Source organism: Apium graveolens, chromosome 2, assembly GCF_009905375.1.
Source record: "Apium graveolens cultivar Ventura chromosome 2, ASM990537v1, whole genome shotgun sequence".
In the NCBI taxonomy this organism is placed as follows: Eukaryota; Viridiplantae; Streptophyta; class Magnoliopsida; order Apiales; family Apiaceae; genus Apium; species Apium graveolens.
The window spans coordinates 247,299,209-247,320,702 of NC_133648.1; the positions used below are offsets into that span (position 1 = coordinate 247,299,209).

At 35.2% G+C, this 21,494-nt stretch overlaps 1 protein-coding gene and 1 long non-coding RNA gene across 3 annotated transcripts; one reads left to right on the forward strand and one right to left on the reverse strand.

The window, feature by feature from the left end:
- Positions 1-12,498: 12,498 nt before the first annotated feature.
- On the reverse strand, positions 12,499-14,474 carry LOC141708302 (AAA-ATPase At2g46620-like). Its single transcript, XM_074511865.1, has one exon. It carries the CDS (start codon positions 14,139-14,141, stop codon positions 12,696-12,698), a length of 1,446 nt encoding a protein of 481 aa, XP_074367966.1. The 5' UTR covers positions 14,142-14,474; the 3' UTR covers positions 12,499-12,695.
- Positions 14,475-14,702: 228 nt separating this feature from the next.
- LOC141708303 (uncharacterized) lies at positions 14,703-18,729 on the forward strand. Of its 2 annotated transcripts, XR_012569431.1 has the most exons (6): positions 14,703-15,051; positions 15,851-15,936; positions 16,553-16,615; positions 16,717-16,824; positions 17,188-17,300; positions 17,920-18,729. It is a non-coding gene; the product is annotated as an uncharacterized LOC141708303 (long non-coding RNA). The 2 variants fall into 2 exon arrangements; XR_012569430.1 differs by having other exon boundaries at positions 17,188-18,729.
- The last annotated feature ends 2,765 nt before the right edge of the window (positions 18,730-21,494 follow it).

Sequence of the window (21,494 nt, forward strand, 5' to 3'; positions counted from 1 at the left end):
AGGAGCGTTCAGGTTTCTACAACAGTGAAGGAGATGAGTGGAGAATCTCACAAGAGGAAGATACCAACAGAAGGCACAGAACTGAGTACCTTGAAGGAAAGGGGAAAGGCTTCGGGGACTAAGCACCAGAATTTGGCAAGTGAGGACAATGATGTTGGAGTGTATGCTTCTCAAGAGAATATCCTAGCTACTTTAATAGATGAAGGCATGGATAACGTGCCTTTGAGTGAGAGATTCAGAAGTTCAGTTCCTACGGAGGAAACAGAGAAATACACTTTGGTACGTTTCCAAATAGGACGGGGCTGGTTGGGGACTACTAAAGGATCTAGCACCCCATCGGAGGAGTTGAACATTTTTGAACTTTTACCCGATAAAAGAATTCTAGAAAAATTTTCGGATGACGAAGTCGTAGAGAAAGCGATTGAGGCTTTCGTAGTGGTAAGTATAAGCATAGGCATTATAATGATCATTTCTCATATTCTCATGAAAGTTCTTTATAATTTATTTTTGCATATTGCATGTTTTTAGTTTGTGACTCGATTCTTGGATGTGATAAAAAGGGTGGAGTTAAAGAAATCTAAGTTAGTAGAGGAGAGGGAAAAGACTTTTCAGGAAAAATCTTCTAAGGATGAGGCCCTAGATTCAATGAGGACAGCTAGGGAAATGGAAAAAAATTTGACTGAGGAGTTGGCTAGGGTAAACAAGGAAAAGTCCGTATCCGTAGAAAAAGTGGCTAGTTTGGAAGAGTCTTACCAGACCGAGCAAGCATGTACTGCTAGTTTACAGACAGAAGTGTTTATGAATATCGAATAGGAACTGGAGGTGAAAAAAAGTTTGTCTCAAGTAAAGAAGATCACAAAGACTTTGGAGAAACTGGAGAAGGAGTCTGACATAACTTATAACGACTCTGTGGCCAAATATGTTCAGACTCAAGCATTTGTGAACAGAGTGGAGGAGAAAGCTGGAGAATTCCATGAGATGGGGTATAATGATGGTTTGAATTTTATGGGTCATAGTAACATGGTGGATTTAAGCATCAATGATGTAGGCATCTTTAGGAGAGTGGAGATAGCACATCTGGAAAAGGAAAAAGAAGAAGCTGCTAAATAATTGTAGGAAGCCTTTAAGGCTAATGACGAAAGGTTAAGTGCTAATGTGGATAAGGCGAGAGTTGAAGTGGAGAAAAAGACTAAGGCCGATGTGGAAAGGAAAGCCAAGGAGGATGAACAAAAGCTTGAATCAGAAAGGGCAGCTAATGCCGAAAAGGTCGAACATCTCAAAGCCAATAAGTGAGCTCAGGCAAATGTCGTTGAGAAGGCCCGGTTGGAGGCGATCAAAAAGGTAGGTAATGAGAAGACAACAATGGAGGCCAAGAAAAAGGCAGAGGAGTAAAAGAAGAGGAAGGCTGTAACAGCCAGCACTTCCGGACCATTAAATCTAAATCGAAACTAAAATATAATACAATTATTAATCCAAAATTCTATTACAATGGTGACTATTATAAAAGCGCAGATAAAAGCGGTAGTCCAAAAGTCAGTCTACTCCAATCCTAAGATCCTCGAAATTCAATGCTATCCAATTCAAATTTTTGACGAAACCTGAAATTGTAAGTAATGAGCTATACAGCCAGCAAGAAACCAATCGATCCAACTAGTAGAGCCAAGTAACATATTCACATATAACAAAATATGATAATCTATATGATACAATTCACTAAACAAACACTTTCAATAAACTTTCATATTTGTATTCCTATTCGATACATATAATACACATAACACATAAACAACAATAATTCGAAATCAACAATCCATGCCACGACCACTATAACCCGATGATAACGATCCTAATTTTTTTGAAAGCTCTCACTACAATCCGGTGACTACGGTCCCAAATTCTTATTCGATATTTTCACAAATCATGACACAAATCGAAGATCCAAAATTATCGTAGGCACACCACACATATATATATGATAATACATATCACTTCAAAATATATTGTCACTTAGCCCATGTTTTGATAATATAATAGAATATATACATGTAACACATAGTTTAGAAAATACTAGCAAAATTGATCAAAAACTTACCTCAAAATCTGACCAGATCTAAAATTAGCCTTTTGGTCCTCTAAACTACGTCTTTTTAAAAAACATGAATCGCAAACGTTGAAAAGAACGAAAAGAGCTTTCCGAAAAGTCCATAATCAACAAATTCCGACTTACGATGAATGTTCTATGAATTTTACAAGATTGTTGATTTGTGTGTAAAAGAGTCCTACGAATTTTGATATTAAAAACGAGGAAGACGTGTAGGGTGTATTTATAACGATACAAAACCCTATTTCTTAAACTACAAGTTATCCATATTAAAATACGATCCAAATTTTAGGCTCATTACTGTAATTTAATTTTAAATCATAGTCTTTGTCTAATTATAATACTTTTTTCAATTATTCTATTATTAATCTAATTCTCACGTGATATTACAAAGGTCGAGGAGAAGGAGAAGAAGGCGACAACTCCAAAGAAATGAGGATCATAGGGTTTAATATGTTATTAGAACTTTTATTGAACCTTATTTCCTGTAAGGAGTACCTATTTTGCCTAAATTCTTTCGTATTCTCTTTTGATATTTTGGACGGGTTTTAATTCATGTGATTCGAATTAGATTCCATTTCATAAATCATAAGTATTTTGTGACAACTATTATATTTTGAATTTTTGAAAAAATGAAAGAGTTCTTCAATCAAGCTCTGAGAAGAGGAGTCATATTGGTAATGAAATAAAGTTATTGGGATAAGGAGGTATTTTGTTGATATTTGACTGGGTATTTATGAAGGTTCTCTAATAAATCAGGGGAGAAGAATGGTTCAGAAGGTCAAAAGTCTCTTTAATACCTATAAATAGAGGCTTTTGGTGAAGGAAAAAAAATCATTATGAGAAGCATTTGGTTTTTATTTCTCCCATTATAATCTAGTAAATTGTAATTTTATAATTTACATTCTATTGTTTCAATCATTTTAACGGAAAATAACTTATACATTTGTCTATGCACAGATTAATGTCCTTAATGACATGATTCGTATGCTTCAGGCGCGGAATAATGAATTGAGGATGTCTTTAGGACGTCGCCCACGCTACCCTAAGAGGGATGGTGTTGATGTCGACGATCCTACCCTTTATTTTTTTAATTTTTATGAAAAAATTAATGTATCGTTAACATCTTATAGACGTATTATGAATGAAGCTTGTTTAATTGAAAATTTTAGTTCCTGTTTACGCCAAAAATTATCGTTTCATTTTAGAACTATCGATTATATTAAGGAGGTATCATACTTATCGATAAAAGTTTTATTCGTATTTGTTTTGCATGATTCAGAAATATGAAAGGTTTTTTCTTTTTAAATAAATATTTCATCATTTAATCAGTACACAACACACTAATCTTAGAAAAATGGGGTAATTAACATGTCATTAATTACGACGTCTTTAATATTGGGCATACAAAAATGAATAACTTAGATTATATAAGCATATGTCTCATGTGCTTGAATAATCAATATAAGATTGGCTTTGATTATAACTCTTTTATTTATTTTAATTTTTCTCCGATGTCACAAAAAATGAGCGTTCCAAAAAATGTTGATATCGAAACAAAGAGGACGTCAATAGGCGTGTCTTCTTCGCCAAAGAAGAAAGGCAGTCCCTCAGTACAGAAGAAACTTTGGGCTAGAGTGGAAAAATTAACAGATAAAGTTTATTTCGAGGAAGGAAAAATTATTGACTTGGAAGTGAAAGTGGATCTATTGGAGGGGATATAAGGGCGCTTAAAGAGGAGAACGGTTATCTCTGAATGGTTTCTGGAGAGGATTATTAATTTTTTCTTGTATTCTTATGTTTTGGTTGTAAGCCTTCAGGCTTTTGTTTCAATGAAACTTTTCTTCCCGTATTTTTTCTAGTGTTTCAACATTTCATTTTCTTTTATATTTCTCCTGATATTTATGTTTAGGAAAATTATTGATTGAATTTTGATTTAATTGTGAATACTAATATGGGGAATAAGGGTTGCCCCTTGATTCTGATTGTATATTCAAAATGGGGTTGAAAAATCAAAAAACTTTGTTCAAATTTTAACTTTAGGAATTCTGATTTTAATAAGAGAAGGCATAGATGATTAAGAGAATCAAATTATCACTGAGCGTGAATATATCAAAAAAATTATTTGTAAGGATATATTCATAACAAAATGATTATTATTTCCAAATAATTTGAATAAGAGCTCATCATGAGAATGTTCTTATAAAACTTTTATTCAGGTTTCAAGCAAAGTTTTTTTTTAGGGAAATCAGGAACATGGGGTAAGACCTTAATAGCATTCTGGGGTCGTAGCCTTGCAATTATCTCAGAGTTTCTCTAATCAAGTGAAAGCGTGATTATAAACAACATTTTTCGTTATAACCCTAGATATGATTATAATGAACAAATAATCGATTCATGTCGCAACCCTAAGTATGGTTGTATTACGTGGACATTTATATGAATTGATTGAAGGGATGGGAAATCTGTCCAAGTCGTAGTCCTAGATATGATTACTTTTATTGGCTTTTAATTGTAGAGATCGTATATTCCTTCCCACCTTTAGTCTAGATAGGACTAAATATGCTGGATTTTTAAGAGAGGAATATAAGTATCATTTTTACATGAAGGCAGTAAAATAGAATTAGAACAATTGTTTCGCAAACAAGTAGTTAAAATTAGACCTTTAGCTAAGTAATTTTACATGAGCTAGGACATCCAAAATCCGCTTTCATTCATTTGAAGCTAGTTTTACTGATCTTACCTTTTTACACACTGATCCTTCATACATGGATCCTTTATACATGGATCCTTCATACATGATTTCTTCCAACCACTCTTCTTCCCCCCTAAAAATTGGGAACTATTAAGTTGCCACAAAGAAGGGTTTGAAGGTTCAGAGGGCCGTAGGGAAACATGAATATCTTAGGGAAAATATTTTTTAAGATGGAAGGCATTCCAGGTGTTTGGAAAAAGATCTCCTGAAAGATGGGAAAGGACATGAAAACTTGGAGGCAGGACTTTATGGATGAGATAAGTTCCTTCCCAAGTAGGGTCCAAATTCTTGGAATGTGTAGGATCCGAACCGGCTGTAGACCATAGCACTATATCTCCTTTAGAAAACTGTCTTGGATTAATTTTTATAAAATATTGGGCTATTTCTGTTTGTAATTAGCCATGTTGACAAGTGCATTGTCTTTTCTTTCTTCGAGAAGATCTAGGTTTGTACGGAGACCTTGTTCATTTAAAGAAGAGTCATATTTTTTCATGTGTTGGGATGGTTCTCCGATCTTTATGGGTATTAGAGCTTCAGTCCCATAGGTGAGCCGGAAAGGACTCTCTCACGTGGGTTTTCTAGTATCAGTTCTGCAGGCCCAAAGGATATTGGGTAGCTCTTCGGCCCACAAGGTCTTTTTATCTTCGAGGTTTTCTCTCAAGCATTGTAGGAGACCGCGACTGGTAACATCGGCTTGCCCATTAGATTATGGATATAACATAGAGGATCTGCGATGTTGAATGACATAAGCAGTCAAATACTCCTCAAACTTAGCGTCGATAAATTGACGACCATTGTCGGTGATGAGGGTAAAAGGTATACCAAAGCGGGTGACAATGTAATCATCTAAGCACCTTCTGTAAACGGTGGTTATAACATGGGCCACGACTTTAGCTTCTACCCATTTGGTCATGTAATTGATAGCAACAATAAGGAACATGATGCTTCCTTTGACTGGAGGCAAGGGACCCATTATATCTACACCCTGAGTGTCAAATGGGATGAGAAAGAGGATGGCAGTAGGAAGAATATGAGGTTTCCTGGGAACCATAAAAAAAGATGGCACTTAATACATTTTTTAACATAATCAAGACAATCTTGTCGAAGTGAGGGTCAATAAAACCCTTGGCGCAACACTTTAGGGTCCAAAGCTTCACTAGAAGAATGACTCTCGCAAATTCCCTCATGAACTTCCAACATACTGTAATTGGATTCATCCTAAGAAGAGGGGCTATGAAGGATCTTCGATATAGCTGATCATCGATGAGAGTATAATGGCTGACTTTGCCTCGCAGAGACTGAGCTACTTTGCGATTTTTAGGAAGAATGCCTTGTTGGAGGTATAACAGGAGAATGGTCATGTAATTAGGACCATATGATAGAACCAGCACAGATTCTGGGATGTAGATATTAGAAGATACCGTAGGGGATGCCAGTACCACATGATATATCAGACCTTCACAAATCATCTGCTCATCTGTGGCTAGCTTTTCTAAAGCATCCGCTCTAAGATTCTGATCCCTCCCTTGAAGTGAGGCCACTTTGAATCGAAGTGATCGAGTCCTTGTCTCCTCTAGATATTTGACCAAAGGAACATATTTGGTACAAAAATTACCCAAAACTTGATTCACTACCAACTGAGAATCACTGTAGATATAGAGGTATTGAACTTGGAAAGCTTCGGCTATTCGGAGGCCAACTAAGAGAGCTTCATATTCTGAACAATTATTGGTAGCAGGGAATTCAAACTTGATGGATTATTGAACTTCAAATTTTCCAGGGCTTAGGTCCGCTCCACTACAATCATTGGTAGATGATCCATCCACATATAAGTTCCAAAATTTCAAAGAAGAAGGGGGATCACATGGTTGGTCTTTTGAAGCAGATTCTGCATAAGTGGTAGAAGATTCGAGCAAGAAGTCAGTGAGGGCTTTCTCCTTAATAACATTGCGGGAAGAATAGGTTATGCTAAATTGACTAAGTTCCACATCTCAGTTAACCAGTATTCTTAAGAGATCAGGTTTACGAAGAATTTTATGAAAAATAAAATTGGTATATACCTTTATTTCATGTCCCTGAAAATAGAGCCTGAGTATTCTGCTAGCTAGCAGAAGAGAATATGCAACGTTTTCTATTATAGGATATCGAATTTCAGCATCTCGTAGTACATGGATGACGTATTATACATGATATTGCTTAATTGCTTCTTCCCGTAGCAAACAAGAACAAATAGCTTCCTCATCTACGACCATATATATACAAGCATAAAGGTTCTCCTAAAATGGGACAGGCTAGGATATGAGGAGAGGAAAGATACCTTTTAGGGGATTTGAAAGCTTCCTGACAAGAGGGGGTCCAAGTAATTTCTGTGGAATTACGGACACCTTTAAGGGCCTGGAAAAATAGCAAGCTTCTTTCGGCCAACCATAATATGAATCTCCGAAGAGAAGTTAAACACCCATTCAACGTGTGAATTTGTTTGAGAGTTGAAGATGGAGGCATTTTTATGTGAGGTCTTATTTTTTGTGGATTGACTTCAATTCCTCGTCCACTAATCATGTGGCCCAAGAATTTTCCACATGACACTCCAAAGGAGTATTTGACATAATTTAATTTAAGCTTGTACTTTCAAAGAGTTTCAAAGGTTTGTTACAAGTCATTCCATTGATCCTTTTTCATCCGAGATTTTTCAATCACGTCGTCATCATATACTTCAGATTTCTCCCAATTTGTGAAGCAAAAATTTTGTTCATGGTTCTCTGGTATGTTGCTCCGCCATTCCTCAATCACATGGGGAGTACTCTATATGCATATACAGCTCTGTGAATTATAAAAGCAGTATTAGGGCGATCTTGGGGGGAAAAATTGATTATATCCAGAGAAAATATCAAAAAAGCTAAATAACACATGTCCTACAGTTGCATCGATAAGTTGATTAATAGTGGGAAGAGGATAACAATCTTTAGGGTTTGCTTTATTAAGATCGGTGTAATCGATACGAACCCTTCATTTTCCACTAGATATCTTAACTAGCACAACATTGTCTATCCATTCAGAATATTGGATTTCGTAGATGAAGTTGTCCTTCAAAAGCTTGTTAATTTCTTCATTTATGGTTTGTTGTCGTTCAGGAGCGAAATTCCTTTTTTTCTCTTTGACATTCTTCATATTGGGATCAATATGCAGCCTATGCATGGCCACATATTCATCTAACCCCAGCATATCTTCAGGCTTCCATGCAAATATATTAGAATAGTCTCGAAGCAGAGTAATCATTTCTTCCTTTAAGGGCTCTTCAAGTTCACTTCCTATGTATATTATTCTTGAAGGATCTCCCTCTATAAACTCAACGAATTCTGTGGATTTTCTAGGAATGACTTTAGGAATGTGAGAGGGATTTGAAATGTCTTCCTCGATGAGGGAGGAATTACTAGAACATATGATCATCAAAACTTGAGGATTCTCGGTTTTAGAGATTTTGGGAGCATTAGGGGAAGATGTGGAGTGTTTATTCTCTCCATAGAACTTCCTCTTGTTGGGTTGAGTCTGAGCCAGACTAAGAGAGGCAGACTAACAGAAAATAGAACTGAGCAACTTCGTTATCAGACATCAGCTCTTATGGGCCCATACCCGTAGAAAATTTTACTTTCATATGGGGAATGGAAATAATAGCTCCCAAAGCAAACAAAGAGGGTTATATTATGATAATATTATAGGGGGAAACAATATACACAATATGATATCTGACAAGGGCAATTACCTCTCGGCAAGCAGTGCCAAAAATGGTAGGGAGATCAATAAATCCTTGTGTGGTATGGCGTGATTTCCAAAACCGTAAACTAGTCTCTGCCCCTTATCTACGTCTAATTTTTCATTCTGTTCTTCAAATATCATTCTTCTGAGAGCATGTTGGAAGATGTTATCAACAGACGAGCCATTATCAACAAGTACTTTCTTGACATCTTGATTTGCTATATCCAATTGAACGGTTAAGGGTCCATTTTGTAGGATTTTCCTTGAGGGTAATCTTCATCGGAGAAAACGATGATAGTGTCTAAAATTATGAAGGTTGGAGGGGAAATATCAATTTGCATAATTTTTTTATTGAGATAATCTCCTCCAATTATCAGGTCAATGACATGACGGGGCCCAGAATTTCTTGATGGCGGGTCTTTCTTCGATTGCTTATCTTTCCTTTGCGGACCAACATAACTATCTAGCAAAACTCTCTTCATTGACCTTTCCAAGAAGTATTTCAAAGAGGTACATTCTTTAGTTGCATGCCCAATGCTAACATGGTAATCATAAAATCGTGAACGATCTCTTTTGTCAGCAGGTGTTCTTATAGGAGTGGGTGGCATAAAGAAATCTTTGGAACTAATTTATTTCAAAATATTCGAAATATTTTTATTTAAAGGAGTGAAACGAGGTTCTTCTCTCTATGGCCGAAGGAGAAATCTTCGATCCGTAGTAAATCCGTGATCTGTAGGGAACCTTTCAGGGCCCTTCCTCTGGAATCATCTATACCATCTATTTGCATGATATGCCTCTGAAATCCTGAGGCTTCATCCCTGGAACTGGGGTAATACGCCCGTATTGTCTCATCTGTAGCGATATATGTAAATGCAATATTGTAAGCTTCGTACAAATCCACAGGCTCCTTGTTACAGGGCTCTTTACAATAATCTTTGTATTCACTATAATTTATGTTACGAATGAATGAACCTACAGAATTAGCAGGTCGTAGTTCTCTTACCTTTGAAGCAGCCGTTTTGAATTTCTTGATGTAATCTCTTGAGGATTTCCCATGATCTTGCTTAATATTTTCCAGAGATATAGTATGTATAGCATGAGGAGTATTGACTCAAAATTTAGCTAAGAATACCATTTTGAATACTTCCCATGACCCCACGCTCCGAAGAAGCAAGCTGGAAAACCACGTGTGGGCTTAAGCTTTAAAAGCGGAGATGGATAATTTGTATTTGGTTATTATCGTTGTATCGGTGGCAAATAATAAGATTCTCGTAGTAGCTCAAAATGATCATTAGTATCCATATTACCATCAAAAGACTCTAAACCGATGATCTTTATACCTTGATACACTTGTGAGGCTTCTAATTCTCGAGAAAAAGGGATCTTCATATATTGATTTCTGACGGTGTTCTAGTCATCATCTCTTCCAGCCTGGTTAATCGCTCTCCTACCCCGTCTTGTTCTATGGGTTGGGGAGTTTGGGCGTTTTACTGGATGATTATAAGAGGGGTTCCCTTGTGGTGGCTGGGAGATCTAAACATTCTTCTTCGACCATATGCTAGATTTCTTTTTCTATAAGGTCTTCTATCACGAGACCTCTCTCGTTCAGAAAGGCAAGAAAGCACATATCCATGTAAGTCAGAAGATGATTGTGTTGGGTGTCTATGAACACTTCCTTCAGAGTTGTAACTGAGAGTTTGCCTTTCTTCATGGGAGGAACTGTAAGCGTGTTAAGAATCACTTTGATGGGGAAATGAGTGGATATAAAATTTTCTATCTCCTGGGGATCATACCGCGGAGCGTGCTGGGGTTCACATTGAGAAATATATTGGTGATGGTAATTGGCATCCATCTGGGCTGTCAAATCATCCATTTGCTCCTGCATATATCTCTGTTGCGCTCGAAGATTGAAAAATTGATCATGTATTGAGGAATAAGGAGGGGTATCGTAAGGAGATCGACAAGAACTAGAACGGTTGTTGGATTCTTGGCTCATATTGGTAAATTTATGGTGGTGCTAGGTATGTTCTTGTGTCGTTGTTGGTGATTTTATGTTTAATCGTCCCCGGTGCTAGCGCTAAATGGGCGTTTTCTGAAAACCTTTTCTTTTAAAAGAGAAATCATGGCCGGTAAAATCCCACTTGATTAACCATATCGGATTGTATCCATCTTCTTTCTTGTTCTTTATATGTTTTTTGTTATCTTTCTTTTTCTTCCGTTTCTTCTCTATTTTTTGTAGATTTTATATCTATTCAAAGATGAGTCATCTCCCATATTTTAGGGAAGTAATACACGTGTCTAGAGACTACATATAGGCCAGGTGATGAGGATGAAACGTAGGAACATGTGTCATGATTTCCAAATATTTGAGAATGACTAAGACGAAGCAGGTGACGAGCATGTGATAAAGGTGATATGATATGCCGAGATGGATTTGAACGAGAGACTTTTGGAACCCTTGCTTTTGGGAAATTATCCATAGGGAGAAGGGCCTAGGCCGTAGGAATTATAAGACCATCACCCTTGTTGCAACTTTAACCGCATTTTTAACCAAAAAAATTTTTTAACCGCATTTGATTGGTCTCGTTCTCTTGGATTTTGAACGAAAACATGTTCATCATTTTCCGTCATTTCTTTTGCAGTTAAGCATCTTTGTCCCATAACAGCCACATGTGGTAGTATATTTTTGCTGTCTTTCCTCTCTTTTCCTTCTGATCTTCGTCTTCTTCTCTCCTTTTTTCCTCCATGGTCTCCCAATTTTAACTCTAACCCGTAGATTGAACTCATATAAAACGCATTCGTTGATGAGTTTAAGGTTTGTTATTTTAATACTAATAATAAAAATGATATTTGAACAATAACTTTTTTAATTTTTTTGAACAATAACTTTTTTATTAGTTTTCTAGTCAAATGAATTGATTTAAATGTTTAATTACCAGTGGTATAGAATAAATAATAATTAAATAATATTTTTAACTTAGGGTACCGTACTGTGGAAGTGTGGATGTTCATTGGTGCTTTTCCCTGGTTAGCATGTAAAGTCTGTTGTTTTGTGTACACAGCCGAGATATAATGCGATTGATTCTCATGGAAGTTATCAAGTTTCGGCATAATTTTGCATATGAATTAATCTTTATTTTCAAATTTTCCTTTTCATTTGTCTTGACATATCTTTTCGCCAAATGACACACTGTGCTTTTAAAGGTGGGGTCTTCATTTTTTTAGTTTGCAGAAGCTGTCCTGTACTTCACTGCTGCTGTCATTATGTGATTTTAGTTTTGTTGATTTCTCTTTTTTTTTTCACTGTAATCAACTAGTCATTCGATCTGGACATCGGATAATTAGGTCTTTGCCCCTACCTGCAAATAAGATATCCCTATTGCTTACTAAGAACGGCATTCACTTGGTAAGAGGAAAATGAAACGAAAGTGGATAGTTGAAAAACACGCAACACCATGTTTTCGCCGCAGAAGCAGCATAACTAGACTATGAATTTGTAGGCCCGCACTCCTCAGAATGAATTGGTCTATCCTCTGTACTTTACGGGAATGGTAAGTGACAAAATCGCAACGCAGTGTTTTCAACATAGTACTGCTAATCTGCTAATCAGTATTCCATTATTCTCTTTATATTCGCTTGGTCATCTTAAAATACTTCCCTGCCTCCCCTAAAGTCAAGTATGACTACTCTCTTTTGATTAAATATCTTTTGCTGTTTGTCAATTTCTGAATATCATTCTCATTCTTTGTTTTCATATTCCTTCAAAGTCAAAAACGGTTCACTAATTCAATATCATAACCATTTTTTTAGTTTATAGACAATTTCAAATCACAGACTTCTTGTTAAGAAAATGCTATGTTGACAATGTAAATTTAGTCTGAAATGATGGTTTATAATAACAAAATTCTCTAGGATTATATATCAACACTACAGATTACAAATTTGATTCTCCCCGGTGCAATATACATTGATTACCGAGTAACAACGATACAAAGAATTGCGAAAATGATTTGCTAAAGAAATAAATTATACAAGATTGTATTCTATCTAAGAAATTTAATCACTAGCAATGCCAGATGCTAAAATTTAAGAACTCTGTCTCTGATATTCTCTGTCCTGTAAATCTACATCCATCGGCTCCTTTCTGCTACTCTTCGATCGAAACAGCCCGTACAACTTCCTGAATTCTCTAACTGTATGAACACTTTCACTGTACAATCCAGCTGATTCCCCGGAATCTTCAATTCCAACAACTCGAGCTGATGCACTTCTCGGAATTTTATTGACTACTCTCGCACCCATATTACTTTGCATTGCTGTGATCACAGATTTAAGAGCTCGAGTTGGCGAGCTACGATTCGAGATCATGATTTCGCCAATTTCAGCTGGACTTAAACTCGCACCGCTTTGAAAAATCTCTTCAACCTGAGGGAATAGTTTGTGCTCCTTAAGGCCTAAATGACTGTTAGCTAGATTTTTAAAAGCAGAGAAATCGCAAAGCGGAAATTGTATGTGAACATCTATTCTTCCAGGCCTTAAAACCGCAGGATCAACATGATCTTTGCCATTCATCGTAAACACCATCACGCGTTCTTCGCCACAGCTAGAGAAAAATCCGTCCATGAAATTTAGAATTCCTGATAAGGTCACAGCCGTGGATTTTTCAACTAAGAAACGGTCAAGATCTTCGATAACAATCATTGACTTGTTCGTGGTTTGCAACAGAAGCATTTTCAGATCAGAATCATCGGTGACTTTACGCAAATCAATATCGTAGATATCGTAGTTAAGAAACTTGGCCATTCCTGCTATAAAGCTCGATTTTCCAGTACCAGAAGGTCCACACAGTAGATAACTCCGTTTCCATACTCGTCCGAGGCGTTGATAGTACTGCTTTGACTTTAGAAATGATTCGAGATCCGATTTCACCTTATTTTTAAGATCCGCATCAATTACAGTTGTTTCAATCGTTGACGGATGAGTAAATGGAACAGATATCCACCGTCCGTTTTTCTCTGGTTGCGTCTCTGCATTTATGTACAATTTAACTTCTTTTCTTCGCTGCTCAATTTCATCGAAAACAGTATGAATATGTTGAATATATGGACGGAGAATTCTTCGTTTATCTCGTCGTCGTATCTTTAAAACCAGAGTAGTAGAGCCTGTTTTAGACTTCTCATTAGTCCAGTAGACTCTCGCGCTGAGAAAAGTATCGGTTACAACTTGATCAGAGTCGAGAACGATAGTGATATCGTTGGATTTGTTGCCTGTGAAAAGATTGGCGTAATTCGAATCTCCAACCGAAGATAACGAATTAAGGTACGTAACAACTTTTGTGTACAGTTGATTCTCTTGCATATGATCGTTGAATTTCGGAATTTTGTAGAACTGGTAAACATGACAACTATCTTCTAGTAATCTCCACCATTTTTTCGCAATGAATAATAGAGATGTTTTTGATACAAGCCGAAGAAGAAAATAGATACCAATAATCACAACAGGAGACGTAAGAAATAAACTCAACAACACCATACTTGACGATTACGATAATATTATACAATATATCTTAAGCGGGATATAATGAGTACGTTCTACAAAACTGTTTACGGAGATACGATGGAGAACTGAATTAGGAGTATGATCGAAAGGTGTTTCGAAATGTAAGTATATATATTGAAGGTGTTTTGTTGGGGAAATTGTAGACGGCGAGCGCCGGCAGACTATAAATGAATGAATGATGAATAAAATTAAAAGGGAAATAGGTCAAAGACGAAGAGTGCGTGTGGAATGAAATATAGGAATAAGAATAGAGGGGGATAGATAGAGAAATGAAAGTGCAATGGTGTATGGGACTAGTTGTGTAAATATGACTATTGACTATGTGCTATATAGTCTAGAGTCCATTGGTTACTTGTTTAAATTGTGATACTTGATTTTAATTTTTAAGATCACGTTAACGTATTTGTATAATATTACTTGTTCTAGATAATGCCTGGCTCCCACTGTTTTAATTCCTGATGTCATCACGTTTTTTATATGCCTGTTAAACAGAACCCCTAAACAAGTTATAATTCTAATTTAGCAATCAGCACACCTAATTAACTAGTTAATCTATATATCTATATAAAGGAGAATCTCGAGTATCTACATGGCAGCCTTGAGATGGCATCAAACTTCCTTCTCATTTTCTCAAGCCCTCACTGATTTATTCTCAATTCTTGCGATATTAAGTTATGAAACGCTTATCATTATCATCATGATTATTAGCAGAAATACCAAGAGGCAATTCATTCACCAACCAAATCGAATTTAATCATCATCACTTACGGTCTTCTTACCTTCCCATGCCAAATAGTATGAAGTGATTGCTATAAATCTGCTACAAACTACAAAAATCAATAGGAAAGTACCAAATTGCCTCTCCTATGGATTTCACGCTCAGGTAATTTTTTGATTTGTGATTTTATATCACATATCAATCTGTGTTAAAGATTGGATTTTTTGCTTAAATGTCATCTGGGTATGTGTGTTTATGCTTTATTTTAGTAACTATGTTGTTATATGCTTCATCTGTTGTATGTTTGTTGCCAATTACTTGCAATTTAGGGTAATTTGGGATAAGAAAAAATCGAACTTTGTGGTGTGTTGATTTATGACTATGGGCTAAAATATGAGTGCTTGTGATTGGAGATTTTTCAACAATTGATTTTGTTAGTGAGATTGGAATTTTTTGGGGGTGGAGGAGGTTTGGAATAAGGGGGGAACTATCGATAGGTTCTTTAAGGATGTGTATATTAGGATCTTGAATCAAAATTCTTAGTTAATGACCACGTTAGAGTTTTGTATTGGTTTTTACACAAAAATTATAGGCAGGGCATATAAAGCAGGTGTTATGGTGTTATCAGGGGTTGTGAGAGATTTGTTAAGTAAAAGCAAAAACCACTATGGGACCGGGCAAAAATTATTGACATCTTGGGTGCTAAGTTGGCAAAGAGTGCAGTTGAGGTGCCAATTACATGGAATATACAAGTCAACACTTGGTTGCGTCACTGTGAACCTCTCTTACTTAATCTATGTTTTGTAAATTGTAAGCGTTGTTTACCCCATCCTCCTAACTATAAGCAAGGCAAGTTGACAAACTATCTCAAAAAATTTCACTCTTACACAAACAGACTAAAGTCATTATAGGCGGTAATTAACTGTTAAAGAAATATATTTAAGATGATGTTTTTTCCCTCTAGATGTCTATGGGAGACTCCTCCAAAAAGGAAAGAAACCAAGTTTATTCCACTTGCTGGCTACACAAACTGTCACTGCTGTTTGGCATGTAAGTCTTAGGAAAGAGTTCTCTGTCTTTACTCTTACGATGCGTATCTCCCGTTTTTGTTCTACTCTGTGCTAATTTCGTTATTAGTCGTTATTAGTCTGAGGCTTGCATATATTATTACTATTTTTGTTTAAGTCTTGCTAAAATTATTATTGTAACTGCCAAAAGTAATTTCTATTAGAGTGCCATGTTAACATTTTTAAAAAATTAATGACTAAAAATGGGAAATTAAAGAGAAGAAACAATTAGGGAAGAGGATCTATGCATTTTTTAATTGAAGGTTCTTAATTTCTTCTACTTGTAATGCCATCAAATCGTACCCATCAATGTAGTAGTAGGATCATTCTCATTGTCTTTGATGGCCTTTTAATTCTCAGAATGGAGTTAATATTTCACTAATAATAGGTGTCGCTCTGTCATGCTACAGTCTGACAAGGTAACATGTTATCTTAATTAGGGACGAAAATTATTAAGAGCCTTACAATGCTCAAAGTCATGAGTTCTTTTTTATTTTTTGGGTGTGTGCATGATGTGTGTTTGTACATATGCATCATATCTGGTGTAAAATTGTTGCTTCTTCGGTTTGATTAATTTGGGTGGTTTGTTTGTATGACAGGGTTTGTATCCTGGATACTTATATTCTTCATTCATTCAATTCTACTTATAGTTGGTTCAAGAGGTAACAAACATGCATCTCAGATTCTTCAATGTTATATTAATTGGACATTTCTGTGTTAGTCTTAATTTTAACTTTACATGTTTATGAACAATCATTTACAGATGGTAGCAAATGATTACTCCGAAAATGGCTATACTTCAGAAGATTCTTTTCGTCATGAACTTTGCTTACACAATTCTGGTTCTGAACTATGCCTGTGTCGGTTTTTAGTAAGTTTTACGTCTTTTTATAAAGAAGAGAAGTGGATTTTAGGAATTGATCTATTTATAAGATTAAGGAAATTTAAGAAACTGTTTACTTGATTGATCAGGGGTGTTAATTTTAAATGAAACACTAAGTGCATACAAAAGTGTGTACTTTGTCGCAAGTGATATTTCAATCCTATTAGTTCTTATTGGTAAGATCATTAAACCTGCAAAGCCAGCAAGAACTAAAGCTCTAAAAGACGAATTAGGTAGACTTGCATCTTTAGAATTGAAAGTTATTCATGGTCTGTAAAGCAATGTATCTTACTGCGATACATTGCCTTCATATTGAATTTATTATTGCTTATACAGTTGAATCTTTTCCAGGTATACTTCGGTTTGAATTTATCAGACATGTTGGATGAGTGAAAATTGTACATACGACAAGTAAAATGTATGCTTCTTTGTTGTGGGAGCTTGCTCAACGTCTTTATGACAAGGTCTGAGTTTTCTTTTTGTTTGAACAGTAAAGTATTCTATCGTTTACTGTATTTTATATGTTTGCAAGGAGAAATATTTCTCAGACGATCCTGTGATGATATGCAGTGTCTTAAGAAGATGAATGTTTTATATCTTATCCCCTGTTGAGAATTGCTTCCTGCAAATATTAGGCAGCCAAATTTGTTGTTGTCTGGTACATTATTTTAATTTCTTGAAATTTGCGGAAATGGTGAGCGTATTGTAGCATTTTACTAACAGTATACTATCAATTTGTTATTAATTTATTTAAATTTCTTTGAAATTTGCGGATATAGTGAGTGTATTGTAGCATTTTACTAACTGTATACCATCAATTTGTTGTTATATTATTTTATTTTCTTTAAACTTTGCGGATATGGAGTGTATAGTAGCAACTCTTATGGATAATCTTTCATAAACTAATATGTAAGTCATGAATATTATAATATGCTTTCTAATTTGACAATCAATATATTAAAAATTTGAGCCTCCTAATTTGACGATCAATATATTGATTTTTTTTGTAAATTGTAATTTATTGTGTTTGATCATATTGTTTATTATTAATTCGAATGTTTTTGTTGTTATATTTGTATGCAGATTTAAGTTATATGGATCCCCATACCTTATTCACCTAATAAGCTGTAGATTTCTTGTAAATTTAACCATATATGGGCAGACCGGTGGTTTTGTAGGCGAGAAAAAAGATGGTTTTGCATATACTGCCCAGGTAAACCAATAATGAAAACTAGGTGACCAATGGCTTGACCACCTCTCTGCACCGAGCTGCAAAATATAAGCTGGTATAACATTTAATCAGCACTATATGATGTATTCATTCGGTGCAACTCTTTGGAAATAATTTTACGTGCACCCAAAACTACTATACAATTATAGATTTATTGCAACTAATCATCCTCAACTTGGAAGATGTAGCCTATTGTATCTTTGTCAAGGCACGAGGTCACATAAAATCTTCACACATTTGGTGGACTGATGAGAGCTACTTGCCATTAATGGAATGGAGGAATAGCAAGAAGTTTCGATACCGGAAATGGTGATCCGGTCTACAAACCAATGATGCAGAACTTAACAGGATTTAGTTGGGAGTAGAGGATGGAAGTTTAGCTGGGTGGGGAGAAACAACCAGACGCGCTCGTGGACAAACAAGTGATATAGGTATCTTGCTGAATTTGTGATGATAATCTTTATAGAGGAATTTTAGTTATATAGGCTACTGATTTTTTGTCTGGTTTTCAGAGTGATTAAATTTGGCTTTGCCATTTATAAATGTCTTTGCACACTCATATTTTGGGTGTCCCCATTAGAGTGCAGTGTTTCTCCTTAGATGTATGATTTGCATAATTTTGTATGCAGAGAAATATAAAACTGATGTTCTATAGGATCTTAGTTTTTTGTATCATCATGTCTTGATGGAAACGGATCCTTAAAGTATTTTTTATTTTTTTTAATTTCACATATATTTTGATCAATCCATCTAAAAACAATCCTTTCAAAATGCTCGGACTTCTGATATAATACATCCCAAGGCTGGAGATGTTTCATCTTATTCATTGTTATCACTTAATATTTTTTTCCTGATATTTTAATAATATTATAATAAAAAAAATTATGACAAAATAAATCGCAATACTTTATTTGATACCGTTTAAATTTTTGAAAACATAATTTTAGAACCGCGCGAAGCGCGATTTTTTCACCTAGTTTGTTAATGTACAGAGTCGCGGTCAATTATGGTGATAACACTATATAAAGCCAGTTTTACTGTATTACAGTATTAGCTAGAACATACAAGAGTTGAGCATTGGGCAGAAATATATTACCTCGTATAAGAGTTATAGTAGTATCAATCATGATTAAAAAAATGGTGAGTTAAAATCAAGCTGGAGATTGAGCGGCTATGTCAATAATTTTGTTACTTATGCTACTGTCTTTGGCAGTTTGGCCGAATGATAAAATCTCCCTCACCAACTTAGATAATTTTTTTTCTATAGTAGCTAACCCTTCGGGTGCGTACCGGGTAAACTCTACAGATTCACGCAATAGCCTGCAAATCACGTGAACGTAAGTGACCAAAAAGATAGTTTTCCTCTTTTTAACCAACTGAGTCAACCCTTACGGACTGAGGTGTTCAATTTTAAATGATAACTACGTGTATACAATTATATTTTATTATAATTCCAGCTAATTTTTTAGATCTTTATCACATTTAATATCGTCAAAATATAAGAGTAATTTCAACAAAATATCTGAACACGATTTATACCGAATTTTTTATATTCCCACATGAGTAATCTATACATTTCTTTTAAATTAACAATTTTTATACCTAATTTCTAAAAATCAAATGATACCGCATAGTTAATCTGTTCATTTCCTTCAAAATTTAGTACTACTAATTTAGTAATGTGCACGTTTTTGTCCGGCTAATAATAAGGAACGAAGTCCAATATGTATCATCTTGGTGGAATATTGTGCAGAGCAAGAATATTTCATAGCAGATGCCCACATGGACATGCACTATTTGTGTCATTATACACTTTACAATATTTTACTCCAATTAACTATGCAGTTTGCAGGCACTACACTCCTGCTTAGATTTGTCTTCTTGAAATGCTAAATAAAATGCTTTACCGATTATATAATAATATAAAGAGTTGAACATATCAAATAAATTTTTATTTTTTTTGAAAGACATAACAGATAAACTTAAAACTTCATTCAGAAATACCCAAATTTAGGGTTGGAAATTGGAGACCGAAATCGAAAAGGAAAATGAAAGATATAAGAATAGGAGTAAATAAGAATGAAAATGACATGAAAAATCAAAGAGCAGTAAGTTTATCATAAGATTATCATATACCCATTTTAAGGAAATGAGATTCACATCCTCGTTAATCAAATTCATTAATCAACTCACTCTTGTAATATCTCGTGACATGACAAGATGGCGAGAATTTAATGCTAGGAAGAAACGTTTGTTTCAGAGAAGATCAACTTCTACAGCTGAGATTTTACTCGAAGACTATTCCAACCAACTTGGAAAACTGCTGGTTGTTCGGGGTTGTATACTGAAGTCAGTTGGGTTTGTCTGACCCAAAAAAAAAACTCATTTAATTCACATGCAAAAAACTCACAAGTTCGTATTTTTTCAAGATAATACCAACTCTAAAACAAAGATTTCTTGGGAACAACCAGCATTAATCTGGCAGTTGGATTTGTGGAATCACAGGTAAGAGTACAGGGTGTACAGATCAAACTTGACTTGTACCGGAACATTATAATTAATACTCCTCCTATCCCATTCAATTATCTACATCACTTTTTGACACGCTTTTCAATACTTGTTTAAAATATAAATCTATTATATTTTTTTCTGTATAAAAGTTTTATGTTTAAACTTTTATTAAAAAAAAAATTAAAAAAAAACATTACAGAACTATACTTTATACAAGCCTCGAAATACGTGCAAATAGTAAACGTAGATAACCTTATGGGACGGAGGTAGTAATAGTAGTATGTATATGATTGCAATCATTTCGTAATATAAATGATTGATGGCTTATTGCTAATGCCCAGTCCCACAACCAAAAACTGCTGTTGAATAAGTAGTAATAGTAGTGTATAGAGTTACAGTACTGTCTAACATGGCGCGGATGATGTGTGTGTACAACATTTGACAACTTCTATACAGCCAGGCAGAGGCAGGCAGCAAATACAATCTGTGATGGACACAACAAACGCAAGTCTCGCTTAAAGCCTTGGACCTACTTTTCTCATACATTTTCTCAATCCAACTCCCATAACAATCAAGTCCATAACATCTACCATTCAACTCCAACCCAATATAGGCACAATTTGAAATTAATTTCATGTCCACTTATCACGAAAAAATGAGAACAACTCCATTCTGTTCCGAACTTGCCTGTCGAATGTGTACCTCCATCACTCCGTGAGGCTCCGTCAATTATTCACTTACTGTGCCCTCATGTAATAAAAACTCAAACTCGCATTTCATCCTTGAGCAAAAACTATGGTAAAAAAAAAACTTACTTTTAATCTGTATGATCTCTATCTCAAAACTCGAACCGTTATGTATTAAAAGTTCTTATTTAAGTATGGTTAACTAAACTCACGTCTAACAAGGATCTTAC